This window comes from Chrysochloris asiatica, unplaced genomic scaffold, assembly GCF_000296735.1.
Source record: "Chrysochloris asiatica unplaced genomic scaffold, ChrAsi1.0 scaffold00002, whole genome shotgun sequence".
NCBI lineage: Eukaryota > Metazoa > Chordata > Mammalia > Afrosoricida > Chrysochloridae > Chrysochloris > Chrysochloris asiatica.
The window spans coordinates 7,939,987-7,965,723 of NW_006408520.1; the positions used below are offsets into that span (position 1 = coordinate 7,939,987).

General features: G+C 36.6%; 1 protein-coding gene across 1 annotated transcript in view; it reads right to left on the bottom strand.

Moving 5' to 3' along the window:
• Nucleotides 1-25,737, bottom strand: part of AGL (amylo-alpha-1, 6-glucosidase, 4-alpha-glucanotransferase) — a 100,617-nt gene that overhangs the window by 49,603 nt on the left and 25,277 nt on the right. The window contains exons 5-19 of the mRNA XM_006830922.1: nt 19,290-19,471; nt 19,017-19,128; nt 16,587-16,710; nt 16,142-16,244; nt 15,953-16,050; nt 14,787-14,926; nt 13,034-13,221; nt 10,801-10,924; nt 10,076-10,239; nt 9,720-9,821; nt 9,451-9,606; nt 9,209-9,359; nt 5,566-5,690; nt 5,345-5,457; nt 5,092-5,226 (exon numbers count right to left, since the gene is read on the bottom strand). Of these exons, the coding sequence (XP_006830985.1) occupies nt 5,092-5,226; nt 5,345-5,457; nt 5,566-5,690; nt 9,209-9,359; nt 9,451-9,606; nt 9,720-9,821; nt 10,076-10,239; nt 10,801-10,924; nt 13,034-13,221; nt 14,787-14,926; nt 15,953-16,050; nt 16,142-16,244; nt 16,587-16,710; nt 19,017-19,128; nt 19,290-19,471 (2,017 nt within the window). The remainder of the gene's footprint in view (nt 1-5,091; nt 5,227-5,344; nt 5,458-5,565; nt 5,691-9,208; nt 9,360-9,450; nt 9,607-9,719; nt 9,822-10,075; nt 10,240-10,800; nt 10,925-13,033; nt 13,222-14,786; nt 14,927-15,952; nt 16,051-16,141; nt 16,245-16,586; nt 16,711-19,016; nt 19,129-19,289; nt 19,472-25,737) is intronic.

Sequence of the window (25,737 nt, forward strand, 5' to 3'; positions counted from 1 at the left end):
TGTTGAATAGTATGGTGAAAGAATTCAACACTGGTGCATCTCTCTCCTAATTTTAAACCATGTGGTGTTCCCTTGTTCTGTTTGAACAAGTACCTCTTGGTCTATGCGCACAATTCCTCATGAGCACAGCTAAGTGTTCTTGAATACTCATTCTCTGCAATGTTGTCCATAGCTTGTCATGATCACACAGTTGAAAGCCTTTGCATAGTCAATAAAGCATACTTTCTGGCATTCTTTACTTTCAGCCAAGATCCACCTGACATCAACAATGATATCCCTTGCTCCACTCTTTCTTCTGAAATTGGCATGAACCTCTCAAAGTTCTCTGTTAATGTATGGTTGCAGCCATTTTTGCATTATATTTAGCAAAATTTTACTTGCATGTGATATTAATGATATTGTCCGGTGATTTGCATTCCTCTCTTTGGAATGGGCAAACTATAAATCTCTTCCAGTTAGTTGGCCAGGTAGTTTTTCTTTTAAATTTCTTGGCATAGATGAGTGAATGCCTCCAGTGCTGCATCAGTTTGTTGACAAACTTCAATTTGTATTACATCAATTCTCAGTGCATTGTTCTTTGCCAATGCCTTCAATGTACCCAGGACTCCTTCCTTCAGTATCACTGGCTCTTCATCATATGATGTTCAACCATCAAATGGTTTAACATTGACCATTTCTTTTTGGCACAGTGACTCTGTATATTTCTTGCACCTTCTTTTAATGTTTCATTATTCAATATTTTGCCCATAAAATCCTTCAACATTGCAAGTCAAGGCTTGAATTTTCTTCATTTTCCTCAACTTGAGAAATGCTGAATATGTTCTTCCCTTTTGATTTTCTAACTCCAGGTCTTTGCACATTTTGTTACAATATTTGACTTTGTCTTCTTGAGATGATATTGGAATTTCCTATTCAGCTCTTTTATCACATATTTTCCATCTCTATGTTGGAAAGCAAGTTTCCATTTTGGTCTTTTCCTTCTTTCTTGTCTTCTTAATGACCTTTTCCTTTCTTCCTCTCTGAAATTCTTCATGTTATCCCAAAACCCTTCTGGTCTTCAGTCTTTAATGTATAATACATCAAATCTGTCCTTCATATGATCTCTAATTTCAGTGGGATATATTCAAGATCATATTTTGGCTCTTGTGGACTTGTTTAAATTATCTGCAGCTTCAGCCTGATGAGCAGCTGATGGTCTGTTCCACTGTCTGCTCCTGGCCTTGTTTTGGCTGTTTGGTGAGCTCCATGTATATAGTTGTCATTTTTGTTGTTGTTCTATGTATTATTTGTTTTTGTCTGAAGAGCCATTCTAAGATTTTTTTTATCCATTCTGTTCCTTTTTTTAAAAAAAGACACAAACAGATTTTTATATAATACTTTTCAAGAAAAATAAAGGCTGAGATGAAATTAATAAAATTACTTTTAAACTATACAAGGCTAACTTCAAAGATACCTTTAACATATACTTTTCCTACCATTTTGACAAATCCTACATTTTTTACATTCAGTTGACCATTGTAATGATGACAATACTTTCCATGCACCATTAATGAGATTTACCTCTGTTACCTTTTTTTTTTTTGGAGTACACATAGCATGCTGTAAATACATATTTGCTTAAATATACAAAGGGCACATTTTGCAAGCCAGCCTCCTATCCACAGGCTCACTGCTTTTCTCAGTCCATGGAAGTCCACTGTTCTGTATCTCTATGCCATTGCCTCCACCACCACCTCTGTTGTCACCACTTCTCTGGTCACGATCCCTTTCTCTTCTCATTTTCTTCCCTCATGAAGGTCATAGGGTCTTTTGTTCCTGAGATAACAGATTAACTGCTCTCCCTTTCAGTTGCACTTCTACATTTACAATTGCCATTAGAGTTGAAAATAATTACTTGTAATTGTATCATAATGCCTTATCCCCCTCATTACCAGACCCATCTGGACAGGAGGGAAATTATTCAGTTGGGTTTCTATCTTACTCCCCCTTTTCTGACACTAAGCACCCTCATGATCAACTTGTAAGCCAGTCACTTTGTGCCTTTGGTAGCCCTAAATTTCGGTAGTCAAAGTTTAAGTTGCCCATTCCCATCAGCCCAGTGTAATGAGGAGACATGCTTTATCCTTGATATGAGGATCCTTTCCTATTTGGTTGGAATTTTGAGCAACCTCATCCATATATAGTCGCCTTTTATGCTGTTTAAAAAAGGTATTTGCAAGGAAGGAGTCATCAGTCTTGCAAAATTCTATCATGTGTTACATATGTATATATACCATGGTTTCTATCACCAAGGTCACATTTTCAAATGACTGATCCTTCTTCTTTGTTTCCAACCACTGCATTCCAATCACCAGTAATTACTAATACACCTTGACTGCATGTTTTATCAGTTTCTGACTGAAAAAGTTGGTAGAATTCTTTAGTTCCATCATGACTAGCTTTGGCGATTGGTATGTAAATTTGAATAACAGTTATGTTAACTGGTCTTACTTGTAAGCATATGGATATTATCCTATCACAAACAGCATTGTACTTCAAGACAGACCTTGATATGTTTTTTTTTGATGAATGTGATGCCATTCCTCTTTAATTTATCATTCCCAGCATAGTAAACCAAGAGATGCTTAGGGTATCTATGTATATGCATTCCATTTCATTTTTTGACAGTTTCCAGTTTTCCTAGATTCATGCTTCATATATTCCATTCTCCAATTATTAATAAATGTTTACAGCTGTTTCTCTTCATTTTGAGTTATGCCCTATCCGCAAATGATGGTCCCAAACACTTTACTCCATTCGTGCCATCACAGCCATCTCTAGTTTAAGGAGGCAGTTCTTGCCAGCCGTATCTGGAGCGTCTTCCAACCTGAGGGGCTCATCTTCTGACACTATTTCTGACAATATTCTAGTGCTCTTCACCATATTTCAATATTCAATATTCTGGTGCTGACAGTGTTCCACTGCTAGTCATAAGGTTTTCAGTGACTAAACAGTCCTAAGTAATCCATCTCACATCCTAGTCTGCTTTTGTCTGGAATCTCAGATGAAATTTATCCACAGTGGGTGAACTTGCTGGTATTTAAAATACCCATGGCATAGCTTCCAAAATCACAGCAACATACAAGCCACCACAGTATGACAAACTCACAGACAAGTGGTATTAGTGATAGTAAGCACATATTGAGCTCTAACTATGTACTAGGCATTTTGTTAATTGCTTTATATTAATTATCCTATTTAATTCTTACAAACCCCAAAGAAGCAGATATTATTATAAACTCCATTTTACAGATAGGGAAAACGAGATTAAGAAAGTATACATAACTTGTTCAACATCATACTGACAAAGGTGAAGCTGAAGTCAAATAACATTGTAAACTTTAAACACATACTAGGCAGTACAATGTAGTAAGGGAATAATTAAGGATTTATGCAATGATGACTTTACAAAAACATACACAGTAGCAATCAACATGTCTAAAATTATAGACTGATTAAATAAATTATGGTATGGCTAAAATATACAATAAAAAAATTGACAATAAAAAAGATGTAATAAGAGTTACGATATATGTAACTTAGTTTCAAATACTTGATAAAAGACGGAAAAAACGGAGAGAAAGTGTTGCTACAGATAGACAGATAGATGTATATGTATGTGTATATACACACTGAAGATCAAAGATCACAGTCTTCAGTATGGTCACCTCAATGTAAAGAAAACAAAAATCCTCACCACTGGACCAACAAATAGCATCATGATAAATGGATAAAAGACCAAAGCTGTCAAATACTTCATTTTGCTTAGATCCACTATCGATACTCATGGAAGGAGCAGTAGCAGTCAGGAAATCAAACACTATATTGCATTAGGCAAATCTGCTGCATGAGATCTCTTTAAAATGTTCAAGAACAAAGATGTCACTTTGAGGACATATAACTCAAGGTGCACTTAACCCAAGCTGTGGTATGTTCAATAGTTTCATATGCATGTCAAGTTGGACCGTGAACAGGGAAGATGATAGAATTGATGTATTTGGGTAATGGTGTTGGAGAAGAATATTTAAAGTACCATGGACTGTTAGAACAACAAATTTCCAACTTGTGTTGGAAGAAGTACAAACAGAATACTTTTACCAGAAGAAGTAAAGCCAGAATGAAATGACCTTGTCTCCCATATTTTGGACATATTATCATGAGAGACCAGTTCCTGGAGGATAACATGCTTGGTAAAGTGGAGAATAATCAAAAAAAGAAAAAGACCCCCAAAGAGATGGGCTGGCACACTGGCAGTTTGTTGTTGTTGTTAAGTGCCATTGAGTTGGTTCCGTCTCATAGCAATTCTGAATAGAGTTTCTGAGGAGCTGTTGGTGGGTTTGAACTGCTGACCTTGTGGTTCATGGTCCAGTGCTGATCCTACAGTGCCAGCAGCAATGGCTTAAAGCTTAACAATTGTGACGATGGTGCAGGACTGGGTAGTGTTTCCTTCTGTTGTGCATAAAGTCACTATGAGTTGGAACTGAATCATCGGCACCTAACAACAATATATTTATATGTATATGTGTTTATATATATTTAACATATACATATATTTATATGTATATACTGTCCCTGCCATAGCACCAAGTTTGTTATTAGGAACCATTGTAAGTACCCAGAATTTTTAATATAATAGGCTTTATTGAGTTGTTTACTGGTTGACTTCTAACTATGGGTTGTATGTTAAGTAGGACATCTAAAAATCTGTAACCCAGGGACTCTATGTTGGAAAATCATCATCTTTTAATTTAATTTTCCCTAGATATTTCTGAACTTCCCTTTTAAGGGAGCATACAGAAAAGATGCATAAATAGTATACAATCTTTTAAATATATGATTGTGATACTGATAGTCCTTGGGCTACACTGAGTTGACATGAGAACAAGCAAGTTGTTTTCCAACAGATTCCAACTCATGGAGACTGCATGTGTGTGGTAGAGTAGAACTGTATTCCATAGGTTTTCAAGGCTGTGACCTTTCAGAAACTCAAATCAGGTCAGTGATAATAATGTATTAAAAGTGACAAATCTCTATAAAATAAGGTATACTTACGAAGCAAAAGGAATTTTTAATATTGGATCTGAGTTGTCAACAGCAAGGCTTCCAGACTTAAAGTGAGAACTGAATTGCGTAAGATGGTTTCGAAGTATTCCAACAGCAACTTGTGCGTGCGGATCAAGACTCACTCTGAAAATGTTAATTAAAAAATGGTTAATTTCTAGGTGTAATTTATCCAAAATTAGTAGGGTAAGCAAACGCTGTTAAATATAAGTAAAGTCAACAGCTTGAACTCTGATTCACATACCTGAATACAATAACACTTCCTGGAGACAAATTTTCAAATTCTATTTCTTGAATATATTCATTGGGTCCTTTTGTAGCAAATCCAGCTTGTTTAACAATTTTACTTTCATTAAGCTTGAAAAAAAAAAATCATTCAACAAATTTTTTTTCATTCTCAACAAATAATTCTACTGTCCTTATAATACTAAATAAAGTTCGTAGTAAGATAAGCGCCTCAAATACCTGGATATGTTCTCTAATTTCTACTGTGACATCTGGCATTCCATTGATTGAATTCTCATCCTTCCTGTAAGGTTTTGTATTTCTCTCAATAGTTCTAGCTTCAAGAACTACTTCTTCAATTTTGCCTAGGAACATACAAAAATTATTTAAAATTTTCATATCAGATTATCTGCATTTGAAATTGTTAAGCTCTGGTGACACTATATGTAAGTGTTGAATTTATAACTGCAAAATCCATGGTTCAAAGCCACCTGCCTAATTTTGAAGACAGAGAAAGTAAATCTATGTCATCTTCTGAATCTGTCTTAAATTCCTGGCAGCTATCTGTCAATGTACTGCTGCAACTATTTATGAATTACCTTAAAAAAAATCATGTATGTGATACTAATGATACTATTCAATGATTTTTGTATTCTGTTGTATCATCGTTCTTTGGAATGGGCACAAATATGGATCTCTACCTATTGGTTCCACCACTTGTCTGTCAGTTTGTCATACTGTGGTGGTTTGTGAGTTGCTGTGATTCTGAAAGCTATGCCACGGATATTTTATATAACAGCAGGGTCACCCATGGTGCACAGATTTCAGATGAGCTTCCAGACAAAGACAGACTAGGAAGAAGGAGTGATGAATTACTTCTGAATATTTAGTCACTGAAAACCTTATGAATAGCAGAGAAACACTATCAGATAAAGTGCCGGAAATTCAGCCATTCAGGATGGAAGGTTCTCAAAATGAGACTGGGGAAGAGCTGCCCCCTCAAAGTAGAGTTGACCGTGATGACATGAATGGAGTAAAGCCTGTGGGAGAAAAGCCCGTGGGACCTTCATTTGCTGATGGAGAATAACTCAAAGAATGAAGAGAAATAGCTGTAAACATCCATTGAAAATCAGAACATGAAATATACAAAGTATGAATCTGGAAAAATTGGAAGTTGTCAAAAGTGAAATGGAACACATAAACATCGATATCTTAGGCTTTGGTGAGCTGAAATGGACTAGAATTAGGCCATTTTGAATCTGATGACCACATGGTTTACTATACTGGAAATGACAAATTAAAGAGGAATGGTGTTGCATTCATTGTCAAAAAGAACATATCCAGATCAGTCATGAGGTACAACACTGTCTGTGATAGGATGACATCCATGCGCCTGCAGGGAAGCCCAGTTAACACAACTATTATTCAAATTTACGCACAAACCATTAAAGCCAGTGAGGATGAAATAGAAGAATTCTACCAACTTCTTAAATCTGAAATTAATCAAACATGCAATCAAGATGTATTGATCATTACTGATGATTGGAATGCAAAGGTTGGGAGCAAAGAGGAAGGATCAGTAGTTGGAAAATATGGCCTTGGTGATAGAAATGATGTTGGAGGATGCATGATAGAATTCTGCAAAACCAATGATTTGTTCATTTCAAATACCTTCTTTAGACAGTATAAGAGACGACCATATACATGGACCTCACCAGATGGAATACATAGAAATCAAATTGACTACATCTGCAGAAAGAGAGGATGGAAAAGCTCCATATCATCATTGAAAACAAGGCCAGGGGCAGACTGTGGAACAACCATCAATTACTCATATGCAAGTTCAAACTGAAGCTGAAGAAAATGAAAATAAGTCCATGAGAGCCAAAATATGACACTGAATATATCCCACCCTTAGAGATCATCTGAAGAACAGATTTGATACATTAAACACTAAAGACTGAAGACCAGAAGAGTTGTGGGATGACATCAAGAACATCATTACATGAAGAAAGCAAAAAGTCATTAAGAAAACAAGAAAGAAGGAAAAGGTCAAAATGGATGTCAGAAGAGACTCTGAAACTTGCTCTCCAGCATAGAGATGCTAAAGCAAATGGAAGAAATGAGGAGGTACAAAGGGATGAACAGAAAATTTCAAATTTCAGCTAGTGAAGATAAAGCCAAATACTACAACAAAATGTGCAAAGATCTGGAATCAGAAAGCCAAAAAGGAAGCACACACTCAGCATTTCTCAAGCTGGGGGAACTGAAGAAAAAATTCAAGCCTTGACTTTCATTATTGAAAGATTCTCTGTGCAAATTACTGAATGATGCAGAAAGCCTCAAGAGAAGATGGAAGGAATACACAGCGTCACTGTACCAAAAGGAAATGGTTCATGTTCAACCTTTTCGAGAGGTAGCATGTGATCAAGAGCCAATGATACTGAAGGAGGAAGTCCAAGGTGCATTGAAGGAATTGGCAAAGAACAAGGCACCAGGAATTGATGGAATGAAAACTGAAATCTTTCAAGAAAGTGAAGCGGCACAGGAGGCACTCACTCATCTCTGTCAAGAAATTTGGAAGACAACTATCTGGTTGACTGATTGGGAGAGAACCGTATTTGTGCCCATTCCACAGAGAGGTGACCCAACGGAATGCGGAAATCATCGGACAATTTCTTTGATATCCCATGCGCATAAAGTTTTACTAAAGGTAATGTAGAAACACCTGCAAGCACACATTGACAGAGAAACTTCCAGAGGTTCAAGACAGATTCAAAAGAGGCCATGGAATAAGGGATATCATTGCTGAGGTCCGTCCTCTTTGCTTCCAAACACTGGTAATTATCAATGTATCTTGATTGTATGTTTGATCAATTTCCAACTGAAGAAGTTAGTAGAATTTTTCAATTTCATCATCACTGGCTTTGTTGTCCTTAAATTTGAGTAACAGTCATATTCACTTGGTTTTCCTGGTAGGCATCTGGACATTATCCTGTCACAGACAGAGCTGTGTTTCAAGATAGATCTTGAGATGCTCTTTTTGATGATGAATGGGAAACCACTCCTCTTCAATTTGTTATTTCCAGTACAGTACACTATATGACTGTCATATGAAAAACGGCCAGTATCAGTCCATTTCAGTTCACTAATGCATTTCATTTCAGTTCTGATGACTTCCAATTTTCTTAGATTCATTTTTTGTACATTTTACATTCTGATTACTAGTGGATGTTTGCAGCTTTTTCTTATTTTGAGTTGTGAAACATCAGCAAATGGTAGTCCCAAAAGCTTTGCTATGTCAACATCAAGAAGGTCGACTCTACTTTGAGGAGGCATCTCATCCTCAAATGAATTTTGACTGCCCTCCAACCTGAGGGGCTCATCTTCTGGCACTGTATCAGACAATATTTCACTATTATTCAGCGGCCAACCTTTCAGAAGTAGTCTGCTTCTCCTCCTTCCTAGTCTGTGTTAGTCTAGAAGCATTGCTAAAAACTTTCTACTATTGGTGACCCAGCTGGTGTGTTCTAGCATCACTGCAACATAAAAGCCACTGCAGGACAACAAAATGACAGATGAGTATTGGAGTAAAAATAAAAGTTACCAAAAATTTCTAATTTCTTCCTCCAATTACCTCCAAATTTGTATTTTTATAATATATGATATATAATAATCATCATAACAATATAAGGGACTCCTGGTGTGGTACTTCAGGATCAGCACTGGACTGCTAACCACAAGGTCAGCAGTTCAAGCCCACCAGCTGCTCCTCAGAAACCCTATGCAAAGTTGCTAAGAGTTGGAATTGATTCAACGGCACTTAACAATAACAACATAACAATATAATACAGTTACAATAAAAAGTTTTAGATTGAATTACCAGGGATACACATTTGAGGTACTTCCTTGCTGTAAAATGAGGTCTTGGGATTCCTAAAAGCAGTTCTAGACACAGCCACAACAGATTGATGGATACTAGGTGAGTGTCTGGTTACTGCCACTATATCTTCATCAACCTGATCCACATACACCTGTAAAACATACAGACAAAACTGGTTTGTACTCAAACTGTAATGTTTCTGAAATTAAATCTTAAGAAACAAACTTAGAAGAGTTTCTTACCTGAATAAATCCTTTGGCTCCAAGCTCTTGGTGAAGCTTATTGATAGCACACCTGGCTGCAATAATTCCACTTTGGGAATTCACTTCACTTGTATTGGATGGAGACGCTCCAGGATTCCACTTAGTGTAAAACCGTTCCTCCGAAACCACTGAAATCTAGACAAAGTTACAACTTAGATATATATTCCTTTGTAATTACAGTGAAAGTTTTTGGTGAAAATGCTCAAAGTTGTTACAACATGGATTTAAATAACCACATGGAAACAAACCTGATGAGGCACTAATTCATCATAACCTCTAGTACTTCCGCTAGCACAACATGCCATAGAAACAACTGTGGAACTTGGAAGAGCATCATATGCTGACCGATGCTAGAATAGAATCAAGTAAACTGTTACTTTCTTTCAAATGCAAAGTGATCTAATAGAATAATAAAGCAAAAGAATAATTATACAAGTATGTCTTCTAAGGTCTATTATTTTAAAACAAGGTATTTTTTAAAAACTAAGAACCAACCACATACAAATCTAAGACACAAATTTGAAACAGTATTGCCACAGAGCACCAGAGAACTAAGTATCAAAACGTTTAGAAAAATAATATGAGACTCTGATTAGATGCTTACCACAATAGGACATTCATTGTCATGGGTAATATCCATAAATAGGGCATGTGCAATCGCTGGCATTAAAGGCCTCAAGCAAGGCTGAACAAAGGATCCAACAGGTTCTCCTCCATAACGGTAAACTAACCTGCCCTCCTCATGACTATTGTATGCACTCATTGCCTCTGCAAAGCATAACATAATATTTTAACAATCACCACTATTTATGTCTAAGAAAAGGTGAGATTTCTAATCATGACTGATTTTTAATATAGAGGTCACATAAACAGTGTTAATCAAATAACTACAAACTGATTTAAAAATTTAAACAAATCTCCATCAGCTTAAACAACAAAAAATATTTCTTTATAATTTAAAATATTTTTTTATAGCTTAACTGGGAGATAGCTAATGTAAGTAAGAGGCAGTACATTAATATATTAGGATGCTATGAAAAATGATAGGGTATCCAATTGTGAGATGAAAAACAGATTTATATACTTTCAAGAATTAAGTGGTTTTGTTAGTTATCAGCTAATTTCACTAGTCTTTCAATTTAAAATGAGGTTATCTTACCCAGAAGTAGAAATGTTTGGTTATTATATTAGATAATCTGGGATCGAATATTTGAAAGAATATTAATGGTGTTAAACTAGTTAAACATTATATATAAAGCTATCAAGTACCTTTTACTTTATTTAAACAAAAGTTAACATTTAGACAGAAATATATTTCCAGGAGCCTACCTCTTATTAAGGAACTAATGCCCAGTCTAGTAACAAAGATATTGTCCAAGTCTTCGCTTCCTGTGAAGAGTTCGGCTACTACATATAAATTGGGTTGCAATTTCCTAGCAGCATCCAACATGTACTGCAAAAAGCATATCACAAATGTAGCAGAAAGGGAAAAGCAAGATTGAGGGGGAAAGGCAACACTAGGCATGGATTTGATTTAGGAAAAAATCACGTAGCATAAGAGAAATTCAAAACGAATTTCCAAAAAAATTAATAGAGCAGTTGTAAGAAACATCAAACAGACCAACACACACAATCAACAAGACGATTAGTAAAGAGAACAAAAACAGTTAAAAGGGAAGGTCAGATTTTACAAAGATAAAGAAACATAGGGGGAAGGGAGGAAGAAGAAAAATGTTAGTGTCACATTAAAAACAGGAAATCATAACACAGTAATTCTGTCAGGCATTCCTTAGTGTTTTTGTTTTTAATACCTTTACTCAGAGTATTAATTTCAGGCAGTTGACTAAATTATTATTGGTAATGTCTCTGCTGGTGAAACATTTATACCTTACAAAGATTAGGTTTTAATGATGCCAATATTTCCTAAAGATTGTAATAAACTTTTAAACTACAATGTCAGGAAATATTGAGCTATAACTAACAATCAGAGCAGTTCAAAAAGTTAGTAAATTACCTAAATTCTGTTAGCAAGTAACATCATTGAGGTTTTGTAACTTAAAATTAAGCAAAGTAAGGTTTAAATTCTGATTTATAATAATGCTATAATAATCTTATAAATATAAATATTCTTTATGATTGTTAAGGCATGCTAAAAACACAAACTAAAAAAAACTGTCATTTTTTGGTGCTATTCAATGTTCTAGCAGCTTAACAATGTTCACTAAACCTTTCAATCAAATAAAATTTTCACCATAGAACATGAAACATAATGTTGTTATGTGCCGTGGAGTCGGTTCCAACTCATAGCAACCCTGTACAGAGTTTCTGAGGCTGTAAATCTTTACGGGAACAGAAAGCCTCATCTTTCTCCCACGGAACAGCTGGTAGTTTCGAACTGCTGACTCTGAGGTTCACAGGCTGATTCGTAACCACTACATTACCAGAGCTCCTTGAAACATAATAATAAATTATAAATACTGTTTTAAATTAGGAATAGATATTACCAGATAAGTACACATTTCAAGGGAACCAGTAAGTAATTAAATATTTTAACTGGATGAAATTGCTTTTGTATTAGTCCTGGTATGGCACTGTGTGTTAATGATCTGGACTGCAGGCTGGCGGTTCAAAATTCACCTGCTGCTCCTTGGAAACCCTATGCAGGGTCTCTATGGGTCAGACCGACTCTAAGGCACTTAACAACAACATGTTTACAAAGCTGTATAGATAGAAGATAAGGTGCTCTGGTAGCGTAGTGGTTACGAATCGGGCTGCGAACCTCAAGGTCAGCAGTTTGAAACTACCAGCTGTTCTGTGGAAGAAAGATGAGCCTTTCTGCTTCCTGTATAGGGTTGCTATGTATTGGAACTGACTCCACAGCACACAGCCACCATAAATAGAAGATAATGCTATAAGTTTTGACATGGTTCAATAGTTACTGTAAAAAATATAAAAGCAGTATATACAATCAATATGTATGTTTACACATTCTTTTAAACGATAATGAAAAACTGAATCAATGAGGCTAAATTAGTGTTAATATCAAGATGAAGCTTTATGCTCCTGTAAAGATTTATAGCCTTGGAAACCCTGTACAGGGTCACAAGTAAGTCAGAACTGACTCAATGGTACACTACAGCAACAACAATATACTTTAATGCTAGTGTTTAAATAATCACTATAATAATGTATTATATGCTATGCAACTTCACAGTGACTAGTAACATACTAAATACAGCAATCATAAAAAACAAATATTTTATGATTCAATAGGTAAATGTTTGATATATGATCATCAGATACAATATAATATACTTTCCTAAATTAAAATTAAAACATTATCTTATTAAACATTTGATAGTCCTCTATTCCAAACAATTCCATCAAGAGTCCATTATATTTATATAAAACCACTTATATGTTTAATCAAATCAGTTAACCAAAGTAAAGGTTTCAGTAGTGTCCAACAAACAAAAGGAAACGTATTATCTGTATATTCAAGGAAAGTTAGAAAAGAATACCAAATTTCGTTTTGTATTGTAGATAAGATGTTTTTCTGTACCTCAGCTACAGGAAGAGGTGTTGAGTGGCAGTTATCAAGACGCACTCCCTGGAAATAAGTTGCAGTTATTTCAGTGTATTTTTTCATGTGTGCCCAGAGATAAGGACAGTCTTCTGGTTTATTCCCATAACGTAATTTAACGCTGTCTCCCCAGCAAATAAGCTCTCTCCTGAGATATACGTCTGAACCTTTTAAGAAAGGAAACTTGCATTCAATGATTCAAGAAATGAAACAGAAAGCAATTACTTAAATAAGACAGATTATTTCTGTTACAAACTATGTATTAGTTAGAACTATTACAAATCGGGCTGTGAACCTTAAGGTCAGCGGTTCGAAACTACCAGCCGCTTCGCGGGAGAAAGATGAGGCTTTCTACTCCCGTAAAGATTTACACCCTCGGAAACCCTGTACAGGGTCGCTATGGGTCGGACCCGACTCGATGGCACTTAACAACAACAACAACAACACATCTAAATGGCATGGTATTTCTTTAAAAAAGAATACTAAGTTAAATCTCATACCTGTTTTGCAAAATTCCTGTGAATAGTCTAAAGTATGTGCTTTATTTCAAAACTACATGCTTGTTTGTTTTTTTAATGGAAAATCGTAATTACTATATTACAGGTACTTTAAAAACTATGTTGTTGTTGTTAAGTGCTGTCGAGTCATAGCAACCCTGTATAGGGTTTCAGAGAATGTCTGGTGAGCTTGAACCATCAATCTTGGTGGTTCAAACCAACCTGGCAGTCTACTGTATTGACTCACAGCACCAATACACTATTCAAAACATTTAAACCTCCATCCATCATCCATACCTTTCTACTCACTTTTGACTATTTTGTTGTTGTTGTTAGGTGCAATTGAGTCGGCACCAACTCATAGAGATCTTATGCACAGCAGAACGAAACAGTGCCCAATCCTGGGCCATAGGTTATATTTAATCCAGGTCATAGAACAAGATAGCTTTTTTTTTTTTTTTTAAATTAAAAATGTCTACAAAGAACAGGGCTCTAGGATAAGCAAGGTAAATTTGAACCACAAAGTCAGCGGTTCAAACTTACCAGCTGCTCCTTGAAAACCCAATTCAGAACCAACTTGACAGTGCTTCACAACAACAACATATTTAATTTAAAAAACCCAAAACACAAATGAAATTTTTAAATTAAATTGAATGCCATTAAAATAAGTGTTCTAGTTCTGAAATGCTGAAAAATAAATATATAAACATATTGATGAGTCCCCTGCTAAATTTGTCCTGGCAATAGTAGAATTAGGAGTAAGAACTGGAGGAGTAAGGAAGGAGTCACCTAAAAGCAATTAGTTTCTCATTTAACTAACTGCCATTCACATAGCTTAAGACTACTCTGGTCAACGCATGAAAGTATAATTTCTCTTACAGCAACAGAACCTTAGAGCAGCAATTTCAAATGTCTCTTAAAAAGCCAGTAAGGTAAAATTTTGCCCAAATAAAATACTATTCAAAAATGCAATATCTAAAGTAGATACATAAAAGCCATTCTATTTGAGGGAGAGACAAAAAAAGGAGTGAAAAAGAGATATGTGTTCTGTCCTTTGTCAATCCTTCATCTTCTCTCAAACTATATGCCTACTATGACATCTCTGGGAACAAATTTTGAAAAACACTTGCCTGTTGGAGGTGGGGAGGTAAGGGTGGAGGAAAATCAATAAAACTGTTTATATTGCCATGAACTTTTCATTTCTCATTCATTCAGATTTCACATTGATGACATACCTGGCTCAGCAAAGTTTCGAAGAGGATCATCTCCCATTACCCATCCATTATGTGCCATTAGAAAACAAGCTTTATCGGGAAGATGAATCATAGATTCTTCTACAGAAAGTGTCATTTCTTCAAATGGGAAAGTAAAATATCTAAGGAGATACAACTAAATATTAGATCCATAAGAGAAATCCCTTGGTGAGACTTTGAATAGCAATATTAAAATTGAAATTTTGATTTACTCCACAGCACATAACAACAACAACTAATTCTTTAAGGAGCTCTGGTAGTGTAGTGGTTACGAATCGGGCTGCGAACCTCAAGGTCAGCAGTTCGAAACTACCATTTGTTCTGCGGGAGAAAGATGAGACTTTCTACTCCTGTAAAGATTTACAGTCTCAGAAACCCTGTACAGGGTGACTATGAGTTGGGACCGACTCCACGGCACTTGACTACAACAACAACAATAACTTATACTTTAAAGAAGATTTTAAAAGTTTAAATTCATCACAAAATTACTAAGAAAATCCCTGAAGGATTGATGTTACCAACTGCTCTTTAGTTACCCAATCTATGCTGAACATTACTTACGAAGTAGGGCACTAAATGCTTGGTCAAGATGATTAATATTTAATTTATTAGTAGTATACAATCCTGGATTTCTGGTGTGGCACTGTGGATCATCACTGGACTGTGCATCACAAGGTCGGCAGTTCAAACCCACCAGCTGCTCCACAGAAACCTGATACAAGGTCACTAAAGTCAAAACCGACTTGACGGCACTTAACAAAAATATTGAATCCTCCAAGTAGGTCTGGTGGAACTCTGGGTTAGGCATTGGACTGCTAACCAAAGTTCAAACTCACCAGTCAAGTCACTAAGTGGGAGAAAGACAAGGTTGGGCCCACAAAGATTTACAGTCTCGTAAACCCTATATAAAATCACTATGATTCAAAATCTACTAGAAAGAGTAATGTAAATAATAATTGTACAGATGATAGTTTCTCTAAAGATTTGTTCAACAAAATTTTTGATATTAAGCCCAGTTTCTAAACAAAAAGTTCTATTTCAAATGAAGAAATATACTAAAGTCACACATTAAATGAAACATTTAGGTAAATTTGAGAGGCTACATACAATTTTCAGCCATCAATGAGAATAAAACAAAAATGGAATACCTGGTTACTAAAGGGTATTTTCTAGTGACAGGTCCCAGTTTAGGGCCATGGCCAGCCAGTCGTTCATAAAAAACATTTCCCAAAAGGCAATTTACAGCCTAGAAAACATTAAATTATGTTACTTCAACAAAGGAGAAAAAAACAAGCATTGTGACTCAAAGAAAAACAATAGTTCGAAGGAAGTAAAACCTGTTCCTGATGATAGTTCATTTGCTGAAGCTTCTCTGAATTTAATTCCTCAATTCTCTTACTGAACCAATGACAGCACTCAGCAATCGCAGTGGGCCCTTTGCTAGAGAAGAAAGAGCAATACAAACTTATTATTTGATGGTTTTAAAAATTCTACATCTAAAAGCTTTCTAATCAGGGTAATAGCCACTAAACATATCCATCAGAATTTTAATGATGGCTTAAGACATTTTCCATCATAAAAATTTACATATATAAATAGGTAGGTGGTCTGGCACACAAAAATGAGAAAAAATATCATGTACTGAGGTAACAGAACTATGGAAAATTAGTTCCTTTTCATTTCTATGGAAAGTTTAAATAAATAGCATATGAAAATTATACTAGCCATAAAAGTTTATATGTAAAATTATTCTTTATTCCACGGGAAAAACATGTAACATACTCATGTGGCATGAAAGTTGCTAGTGCAATGTTCATATCTACAGTACAGCCAAGTCGTCGATATTCAGGATCTTGAATAATCTTAAGATGCTCCATTGGATCAGACTTGGTTATATTTCTACTTTCTGAAAGAAAGAAAAATAGTATCTTAAATTCAAATATCCCCAAGCAGATTATATTTGTTGCAGGTTCCACATTTTCTATTCTACATATTTTTATAGAAAATAAAACATGTTTATTTTAAAAGCACCCTTTCTATCATCTCCTCCCCATCCTCATGCATATACACATGCATACATATACACAGAAAGTAACATCACAAAAGAAAAACACAGGAATTTTGCTCAGTTCAACCTGGCCCACAGATGGTATTTATTTATTGAATTCCTTTTTTTTATGGCATTACGGATTATGGTGATATATGCTTCTTTTCCTCTCTCCAAGTGCTAGTAAGTACCCTAATCACAAGAGATTTTGTTTTCTTTAATGATTGCACAAAAAATAGCATAGCTTGTAAGTATCATATGCAAGGGAAGATAGAGGTCCTTTTGTGAAATGAAACAAGAAGGAAAGTTAGTATAAAAAAATTTGTCTACTAAGATGTTACACAGTTACAAAAGCTGTTATGTGAATTTGACCTGGAGTTTCCTGGACTATAATGACTTTACTTTGAAGGCAATTATTTTTGGGTGCTGGTTTGTAGATGAAGAGGAGAATTCCTTTACTTAAGAGCCACCATAGATTATTTCTGTTAAGCTGCCCTGCATTAATCACAGATACACTCTTCATGCATCTCTCTAGTTACCTCAAAAAACCCTCAATTTCTCTCTTTGCATGGTCTTTCCTAACCTATTTTGTTTGACTCATGGGCTAACTTTTTAAGGTTAACTATCCATGGCACATCATCACCACCACCACCACCACTGTTGCAGACCGTGTAAGACTAATCAGAGGTTCGAGGCCCGCTAGGGCCGAGTGTAACAAATGAGGCCACTGGCAGTTAATGGCAAATTGCTTTCATATTAATATTCAGGTATATATATTAAATTAATACACTGGAGCCTTTGACAATCCACAGATAAATGTGGTATTTTCCTAAGGCCAAGACTAAAGGTTGCAAGGTTAAGCCTTTCTCCAAAGGATTAACTAAAAATGTCTTAGCTACTTCACAGTTCTTTGTTCCATAGACAAAGAACCCATCCTCCCTAATCCTTTTCCAGGTGCAGCCCATTCACCTGGGCGTCTGGAGTCCTCCTGCAGACCTGGCTCAGGAAGCCAAAGCAGCAGGACTCCGCCCAAGCTTTTGTCTTTATCTCTCACCTTCCCCCAACTATGCTCAGGGGCTATAGATATGTTAATTGGGCCTGAGAATCCAAGTTGCTAGCCTGGGATTCGAACCAGCAAAGCACAATGTAAAGTTACCTGAATGTCTGGAAAAGTACTGATGTTAGCTGTACCTTGCCTAAGTCCCTCCCAGCTTGGTGTGAAGCTCCTCCCCTGAATAAAGCAGAGGCCCGGGCCTCCCCAGGTGTGCATTACTGGTTGGCAGGCATGGAGTAAACATGGCAGTGCATTACGGGTTGGAAGGCATGCAGTAAAGATTGCAGGGCAGAGAGTTGCTGCCTGCAGAGGCCACGATGCCTGTAGTCCCAAGCCTGCCCTTCAGTGATGTATCCACCCTGGCTTTGGGGTGCCTCGTTGTCTCCCTTCTTCTGTCTGTCTGTGTATTCTTTCGCTATCTCTATCGCCGTCAGGTATCCTCTCCTCGTGAACTGAACCCCAATGTCGAGACAGGTCCCCACCATAACCTTAACTTGAAGATACATTTGTTTTTTTCATCTTGATAATGGCTAATATCTGGATTCAAGGTCACTAGTGTTAGGGAACCTTAATGGTGAGCATCATCTGGAAGCCTCTCTACCTTGGTTAATATCCCAACCACATCTCTGGGTCAAAGCCTGTTTTAAGACTCTCGGCTACAACAAAGTGCTCTGGCTACCCATCGTCCATTCACTCATTAAACAAATGTATGTTGTTATTGTTGTTAAATGCCCTCAAGTTGGTTCCAACCCATAGCGAGCCTGTATAGGGTTTCCAAGGAACAGCTGGTAGGTTCAAAGTCCATTGCTTATCCTACAACATCACAACTAGACTCCAAATGTATATTAAATATTACTGTATTTTGAGCATTGCGCTGGGGAACCAAAAGTAAGATAAAGCTCCCAAGGCCAAAGATTATATCATGTTTCACTAAGACATGCCTTTTGGATATCCATGCTAACTCATATGCTTCTAGAATCATAGTTCTACAATTTAAAAAAGAATCCAAGTATCATGCAATAGTAACAGATTTAACAATGATATTAACCAAGAAGGAGTAATTACTTTAATGATCTCTTATTAAAATAATATTCTAGTGTATATCCGTTACCTTGTGTAAGAAGTCTTTTAAATTGTTCAACTGCTTTGCAAACATCTACTTGGAAAAACTCCCAGAGTTGAATCTTTGGAAAAACATCTTCCCAAACTATTTTTCGAATGCACTGAAAAATTTTAATAATTACAAACTTTAAAATATATTTTTACTAAATACTATTTGTCTAATTTAAAACACAGATGTTAAATCGCAGTCAACTATACATTTAATGTAATTCAGACATTGTGTTATTTTGTTTTAGTGCAGTACTCCTCTATACATACTGACATTCATTTGTTGATCATTTTCAATCAAAGCAGGTATTCCTTTTTCTTTGTATTTCCCATCTGCAATATCACAAGATAAATGCCAAAGAGCTCTGTCTAAGAGCCAGGCAGGTTTCAAGTGTGGAGAATTCACAAGGTTATATGCACATTCTGGATGCTCCTGGATCCATTTACTGTTAGTAGCTGAAAGAAAATGGAAGCATAAAGGAAAATTTTATAATTAAATTGACTGATGTTTAGTATTTATGCTAACCTTAAAAGTGAAATAAAAGTCAACTTCTACCATTCATTTCTTTATATATTAAACTTCAATATTTTATAATGATATTACATTATAAAAAAGGTTTCCTAGGTAGTGTTATCCTACTATATAGCATTATATAAAAGCTAGAACAAAAAACTCTTCTTAGACAATGCTGATCAAAGTAAAATCAATTTTCTCACAGGTAACCTCTTAGTATATCTAATCATGCAAGGTTAACAAAGATATGTTGCTTTGATAAGATTGGCAAAAGCAATGGTTTTGTCAGTCTTATCAAATTGCTAAAAGAAATAAACTTAAAAAAAATAAGTGTACTTAGATCTATCCATTTATATAGTACGTTCAGACTCAGAATCAGTTCTGCAAAATATTACAAGTCTTTACATTAAAGATAATCTACATTAATTTCTTCAATCAACAAACAAAAGTTGCATACATTGTATTAGACCTTTAAGATGGACTGATGCCCTATGAATTCATAATGATAACCATCAGTGGTAGTGGTTGTTGTGTAATCAAGTTGGTTCTGACTCATGGCGACCCTGTATAGGGTTTCCAAAGCTGTAAATATTTAGAAAAGTAGAAAATCTCATCTCTCTCCCTCAGAGAGTCTGGTGCACTTGAACCACTGACCTGTAGTTCACAGCACAGGGCCACAAGTACTAACAATGACTGTATTCCTTGTACATACCATGGACGTCTGGTGTGGGGCTGTAGGATTAGCCCTGGACTGCTAACTATAAGGTCAGCAGTTCAAACACACCAGTCGCTCCTCGGAAACCCTACACAGGGTCGCTATGAGTTGGAACCAACTCGACGGCACTTAACGACACTATATAGCATGAGTGCAGTGTCTCTTTAAATAAGCACTGGACTGCTAATCACAAGGTCAGTGGTTCAAGCCCCCCAGTTGCTCCACAAGAGAAAGATGAGGCTTTCTTTCCCACAAAGATTTACAGCCTTGGAAACCCTATACATACAACTACTTAACAAAAAGTATTCTAAGCACTTAAAGGATTTCTTGGGTGGTACAAATGGTTAAGCGCTAGACTACTAGTCAAAAAGTTGGTGATCTGAACCCACCCAGTGTCACCTTAGACTATATGTTTGGTGATCTGCTTCCAAAACACCACAACCTTGAAAACCCCATGAAGCAGTTCTACACTGGACACATGGGGTCATGGAAGGTCACTATGAATCAGAATCCACTTGACTGGTAAAGAATAACATGAATCTCCAAGTCCTACCTATGTGATGTAAGGTATACTATTTTGTTAATCCTTTAACAGATGAGGACATGAGGCACAGAAAAAGAATTCAACCACATTCATTCAAAGGCAGGAATTTGCAAATCCGTTATCTTAACCACTTCACTCTGTTCCTTAGATGAATGTGTTCATGCCTCATTCACTCAAGCTGAGTACCAATACAACCCTTATGAAGTTTTAAAAAAATTGTTTTTAATTTCAGTAATTTACTGGCTCATTTATTTAATATTTATATGCACAATGAATAAACACTTAGATAAAGGCAGAATACATAGGGGCAAAACTATCAACAAAGTTAGTGATAATTCTGCAAATTTGCATGAAAATTCTTTTTGCTAGGTTGATGATCACATTCAGCAAAATTCAAGGTGAATGTTAAAAAGACAAACACTGGTGGTAATTTTATCCAAATAGACTTTTCAATTAATAATACTAAATACTAATGCTACCCAACATTTTTAAATATTATCCTGAAACCTTATCTCTTACCTTAACATTTAGAAACAAAATCAGTGTAAAATTAGAGAATTATAAATATTAGGCAAAGGAAGTAAGTTTTTTTTTTCTATTTCTGTATCAAACAAGATTCTAGTTACAATCTATGTTTTAACATATATCAAAATTAAAAACTAAACATGGGATTCTGCAGTGGCAAAGTAAGGAAGTCAGCAAACATTTTCTCCATCAAAATAACAAGTGAACATCAAAAGGAAAAGTCATTTACAGTCTCTGTAAATTGTCTTAAGGACATAGAGAAAATGGAGAAACATTCGTTTAAGTTCATTACTAAATAATGAGCTCTAGTAGCATAGTGATTATGAATCAGGCTGCTAATCTCACGGTCAGCAGTTCGAAACTACCAGCAGTTCCATGGGAGAAAGATGAGGCTTTCTGCTTCCGTAAAGATTTACAGCCTTGGAAACCCTGTAGAGGGTCACTATGAGTCAGAACTGACTCCACGGCACACAACAACAACAAAACTTGATAAGAACAGAAAGAATCTGTGGATCTGTTTTCTTATCCCTCCCAACCAAGTAGCTGTTACAAGCACTATCCAAGGTGCTCTACTCTGGACAGGTATGGTCAAAAAGAAAAGGGCTTCCTTCCCCATTAGCTCCTAGTCTGGGTCAGGCTTCCTGCATTTCTCATTTCCAGAATCCCTTGTTGCAGAAGCTCTATTCCAGGAATGCTCACAGAGAAAAACAGGACTCCTTTGTCCACCCAGGCCCCCCTCATAGGGTGGAAGTCCTACCTCAGGTATGGCAGGTAAAGAATACTGGACTCCTACTTCCCTGCACTAGTTTGCTCTTACGGTGGGGGCTCCACACTGAGAGGGGCAAGCTGAAGCCACTAAGAATTACCTCCTCTGTCCCCAGTGCCTCCACATGGGGTGGTGACACTCCGGGGAAAAGTGGGTTCCTCCTACCATTTCAGGAGCACTGGTGATGCACTAGTGAAGTGCTCAGCAGCTAACCAAAAGGTTGGTGGTTCGAACTCACCAGCTGCGATGAGGGAAAAAATATGAGTCTGTTAACGTAATGGTTATGAATCGGGCTGTGAGCCGCAAGGTCAGCAGTTCGAAACTACCAGCTGTTCCGCAGGAGAAAGATGAGACTTTCTGCTCCTGTAAAGATTTCCAGCCTCGGAAACCCTGTGCAGGGTGGCTATGAGTTGGAACTGACTCCACGGCACATAACAACAACAACAACCATGAAGAAAGCTTATGGGGCAGTTCCACTCTATCCTGTAGGGCCACTATGAGTCAGAACCGACAATGGGCTTAAACTCCCAAGCTGAAGCAATGCCACAGGTGTTCTACTTAAGCAGGCCATAAAGATGAAGAAGAATCCTGGTGTGGTGCTGTGGGTTAATGCACCTGACTGTAAAGTCGTTTGAACTGCAAGGGCTACTGTTCAAGCTCACCAGCTGCTCCTTGGAAACCCTACACAAGGTCGCTATGGATGGGGACAGACTTGATGGCACTTAACACCAAAGAGGAAGTACTTAGTAGTTATGCCTGAGGGGACTGACTTTAAACAGTGGAGAACTTTGTGCCTAAAGGCATTGAGGGAACAAGTAAGAGAAGGTGGTAGGTCTTTGACATAAGTACATCAGAATAGCCTGAAGTTTAATAGAGAAAATCATAGAAAGATAAAGTACAGCTGGGGAAAGCCCTCCTGTGATCACAAGCAACTCTGGGAGTTAGGAATGCTGGGTACTTGATATATATATATATAAAGAGAGAGAGAGAGAGCGCTCTGGTAGCGTAGTGGCTACAACTTGGGCTGTGAACCACAAAGTCAGCAGTCTTCTGCGGGAGAAACAGGAGGCTTTTCTGCTCCTGTAACGATTTACAGCCTTGGAAACCCTGTACAGGGTCGCTATGAGTTGGAACTGACTCCACGGCACATAACAACAACATATATATATATATATTTTAAGTGAGTCTGACAATCTGCCTTTCATGATTTTCTCTGTCTCTGTCTTTCAATCTTTTTATGATGATGCATCTGAATTTGTATTTGTGTTTTAGCTACTTTAAGTTTTTGTGCTTTAAGATGTATAATTTTTTTTCATCAAACTTGGAAGTTTGGGAAGTTTACAGACATTATTCCTTATAATAGTTTTTTTCTCCATTCTTTCTCTTCTATCCTAGTATTCCCATTATACATATGTTAGGGTGCCTACTGGTATCCCATGTTTCCCTGGAGCTCTATTCATTTTCTTTGTTTCCTCTCTGTTCTTCAAATAACATATTCTCTACTGATTGATCCTCAAATTTACCAATTCTTTTTTTCTGTCAGTTTATATCTACAGTTGAACTGTCTAGTGAATTTTTCATGGTGGTTACTTTTTTAAGTAGACTTTATTTTTTTTTAATAACAATTTTACATTTACAGAAAAAAAAAATAGCAGAAAGTACAGAGAGCTGTCATATACGTCCTCACCCTTCAGGTCCTCTCCTGGTTAGCACTGGATTGCTAACCACAAGCTTGGCACTTCAAATCCACCAGCTGCTCATTGGAAACCTTATAAAGGATCACTATGAGTCAGAACTGATGCAATGGCACTAACAAGAAGTAGTGTGGTACATTTTCAAAAATATAAAATTGACGAAGGAATACTGATAAAATATAACTAACCAAAGCACATAATTCACATCAGGGTTCACTCTGTGTTTTACAATTCAATAGGCCTGACAAAAGCATAATGTCATATATAATATAATCCATTATATAGAAAACTGTTACTACCCTAACAATCCCAGGCTCCACGGATTTATCCCTCTTCCCAGAACTCCTGACTTTTTAACTACCTTTATAGTTTTGCCTTTTCCAAAATGTTATATAGTTGGAATAATACAATCTGCAGCCTTTTCTGGCCAGACTTTGTCTCTCATACTTCGGATATATTATCGGGAGGGACCAGACCCTAGAGAAAGACATCATGCTGGGTAAAATGTAAGGTCAGTGAAAAAGAGGAAGACCCTCAAAAAGGTACACTAGCACAGTGGCAGTTGCAATGGGATCAAATGTAGCAATAATTGTGAGGTTGGAACAGGACTGGGCAGTGTTTAATTCTGTTGTAATAGGTTGCTATGAATCAGTGCAGACTTTACAGCACTTAACAATTGTCACTTTAACAATACACATATATGGTTCCTCCTTGTCTTTTTTTGTGACTAGTTAGCTTGTCTCTATTATATATAATATTCTAAGAAGGTACCATAGATTGTTATCCTATTGAAGGATATCTTGGTTGTTTCCAAAGTTTTGGCAATTATGAATAGAGCTGCTATAACCATTCATGTGAAGGGCTTTGTGTGGACATATGTTTTCACCTTATTTGGGCAAATGAAAAACTGGCAAACTTTCTCCCCAAATGCCTGTACCAATTTATATCCCCATCAAGCAATGAATGAAAATTCAAGTTCTTCCATATTGTCTGCATTTGGTGTGAGTGTTTAGTATTTGAGCTATTCTAAGAGGTGTGTGGAATCCTGGTGTGCTGCTGCAGAATGAGCACTGGATTGCTAACTGAAAGGCTGGCAAGTCAAACAACAGTCGCTCCTCAAAAACTCTATATGGTATTGCTATGAGTTGGAACTGACTCAACAGCGCTAACCAACAACAAAATGATGTGTAGCTTATTGTTGTATCAATAAGTGGTATCTGGAATTCTGGGGTGGTGCTGTAGGATAAGCACTAGACTTAAACACCAGGTCAGTGGTTCAATTCCACCAGCTGCTCCTCAGAAACCCTATACCGGGTCACGATGAGTTAGAACAAACTCAAAAGCACTTAGTTAACAACAAAATTGTTCTTTTGATTTATAATGCACTAATGATATGGTCTATGGCCATATCACCCTAAATGCGCCCAATCTCATTTGATTTCCGAAGCTAAACAGGTTCAGGCCTGGTTAGTACTTGGAGATCACCTAGGACTACCGGGTAGCTGTCTCGGCTTTTGGGCTCCTGGTGTGTAGCACTTTAGGATCAACACCGGACTTCGAACCACAAGGTCAGCAGTTCAAACCCACCAACTGCTCCTCAGAAACCCTATACAGGGTCGCTATGAGTTGGCACTGATTCGACAGCTCTTAACAACAACAATAACATACTGACATGTTTTCAAATGCTTACATACCTTACTGAGATGTCTATTCAGATATTTTGCCCATTTTTTAGTTGGGTTGAGTTAAAAGTCCTTTGTATGTCCTGGATACAAGATTTATGTTTATTTTCTATGTGTTCTACAAATATTTTCTCGCAGTGGTTTGTCTCTTCATATTCTTACTAGTGTCTTTCACATAGCAGAATTTAAAATTTGAATGACGTCCCAATGATCAATTTATTTAAGGATTCTGCTTTTGGTGTTGTATCTAAAAACTTATTGCCAAATCCATGGTCACCTAGA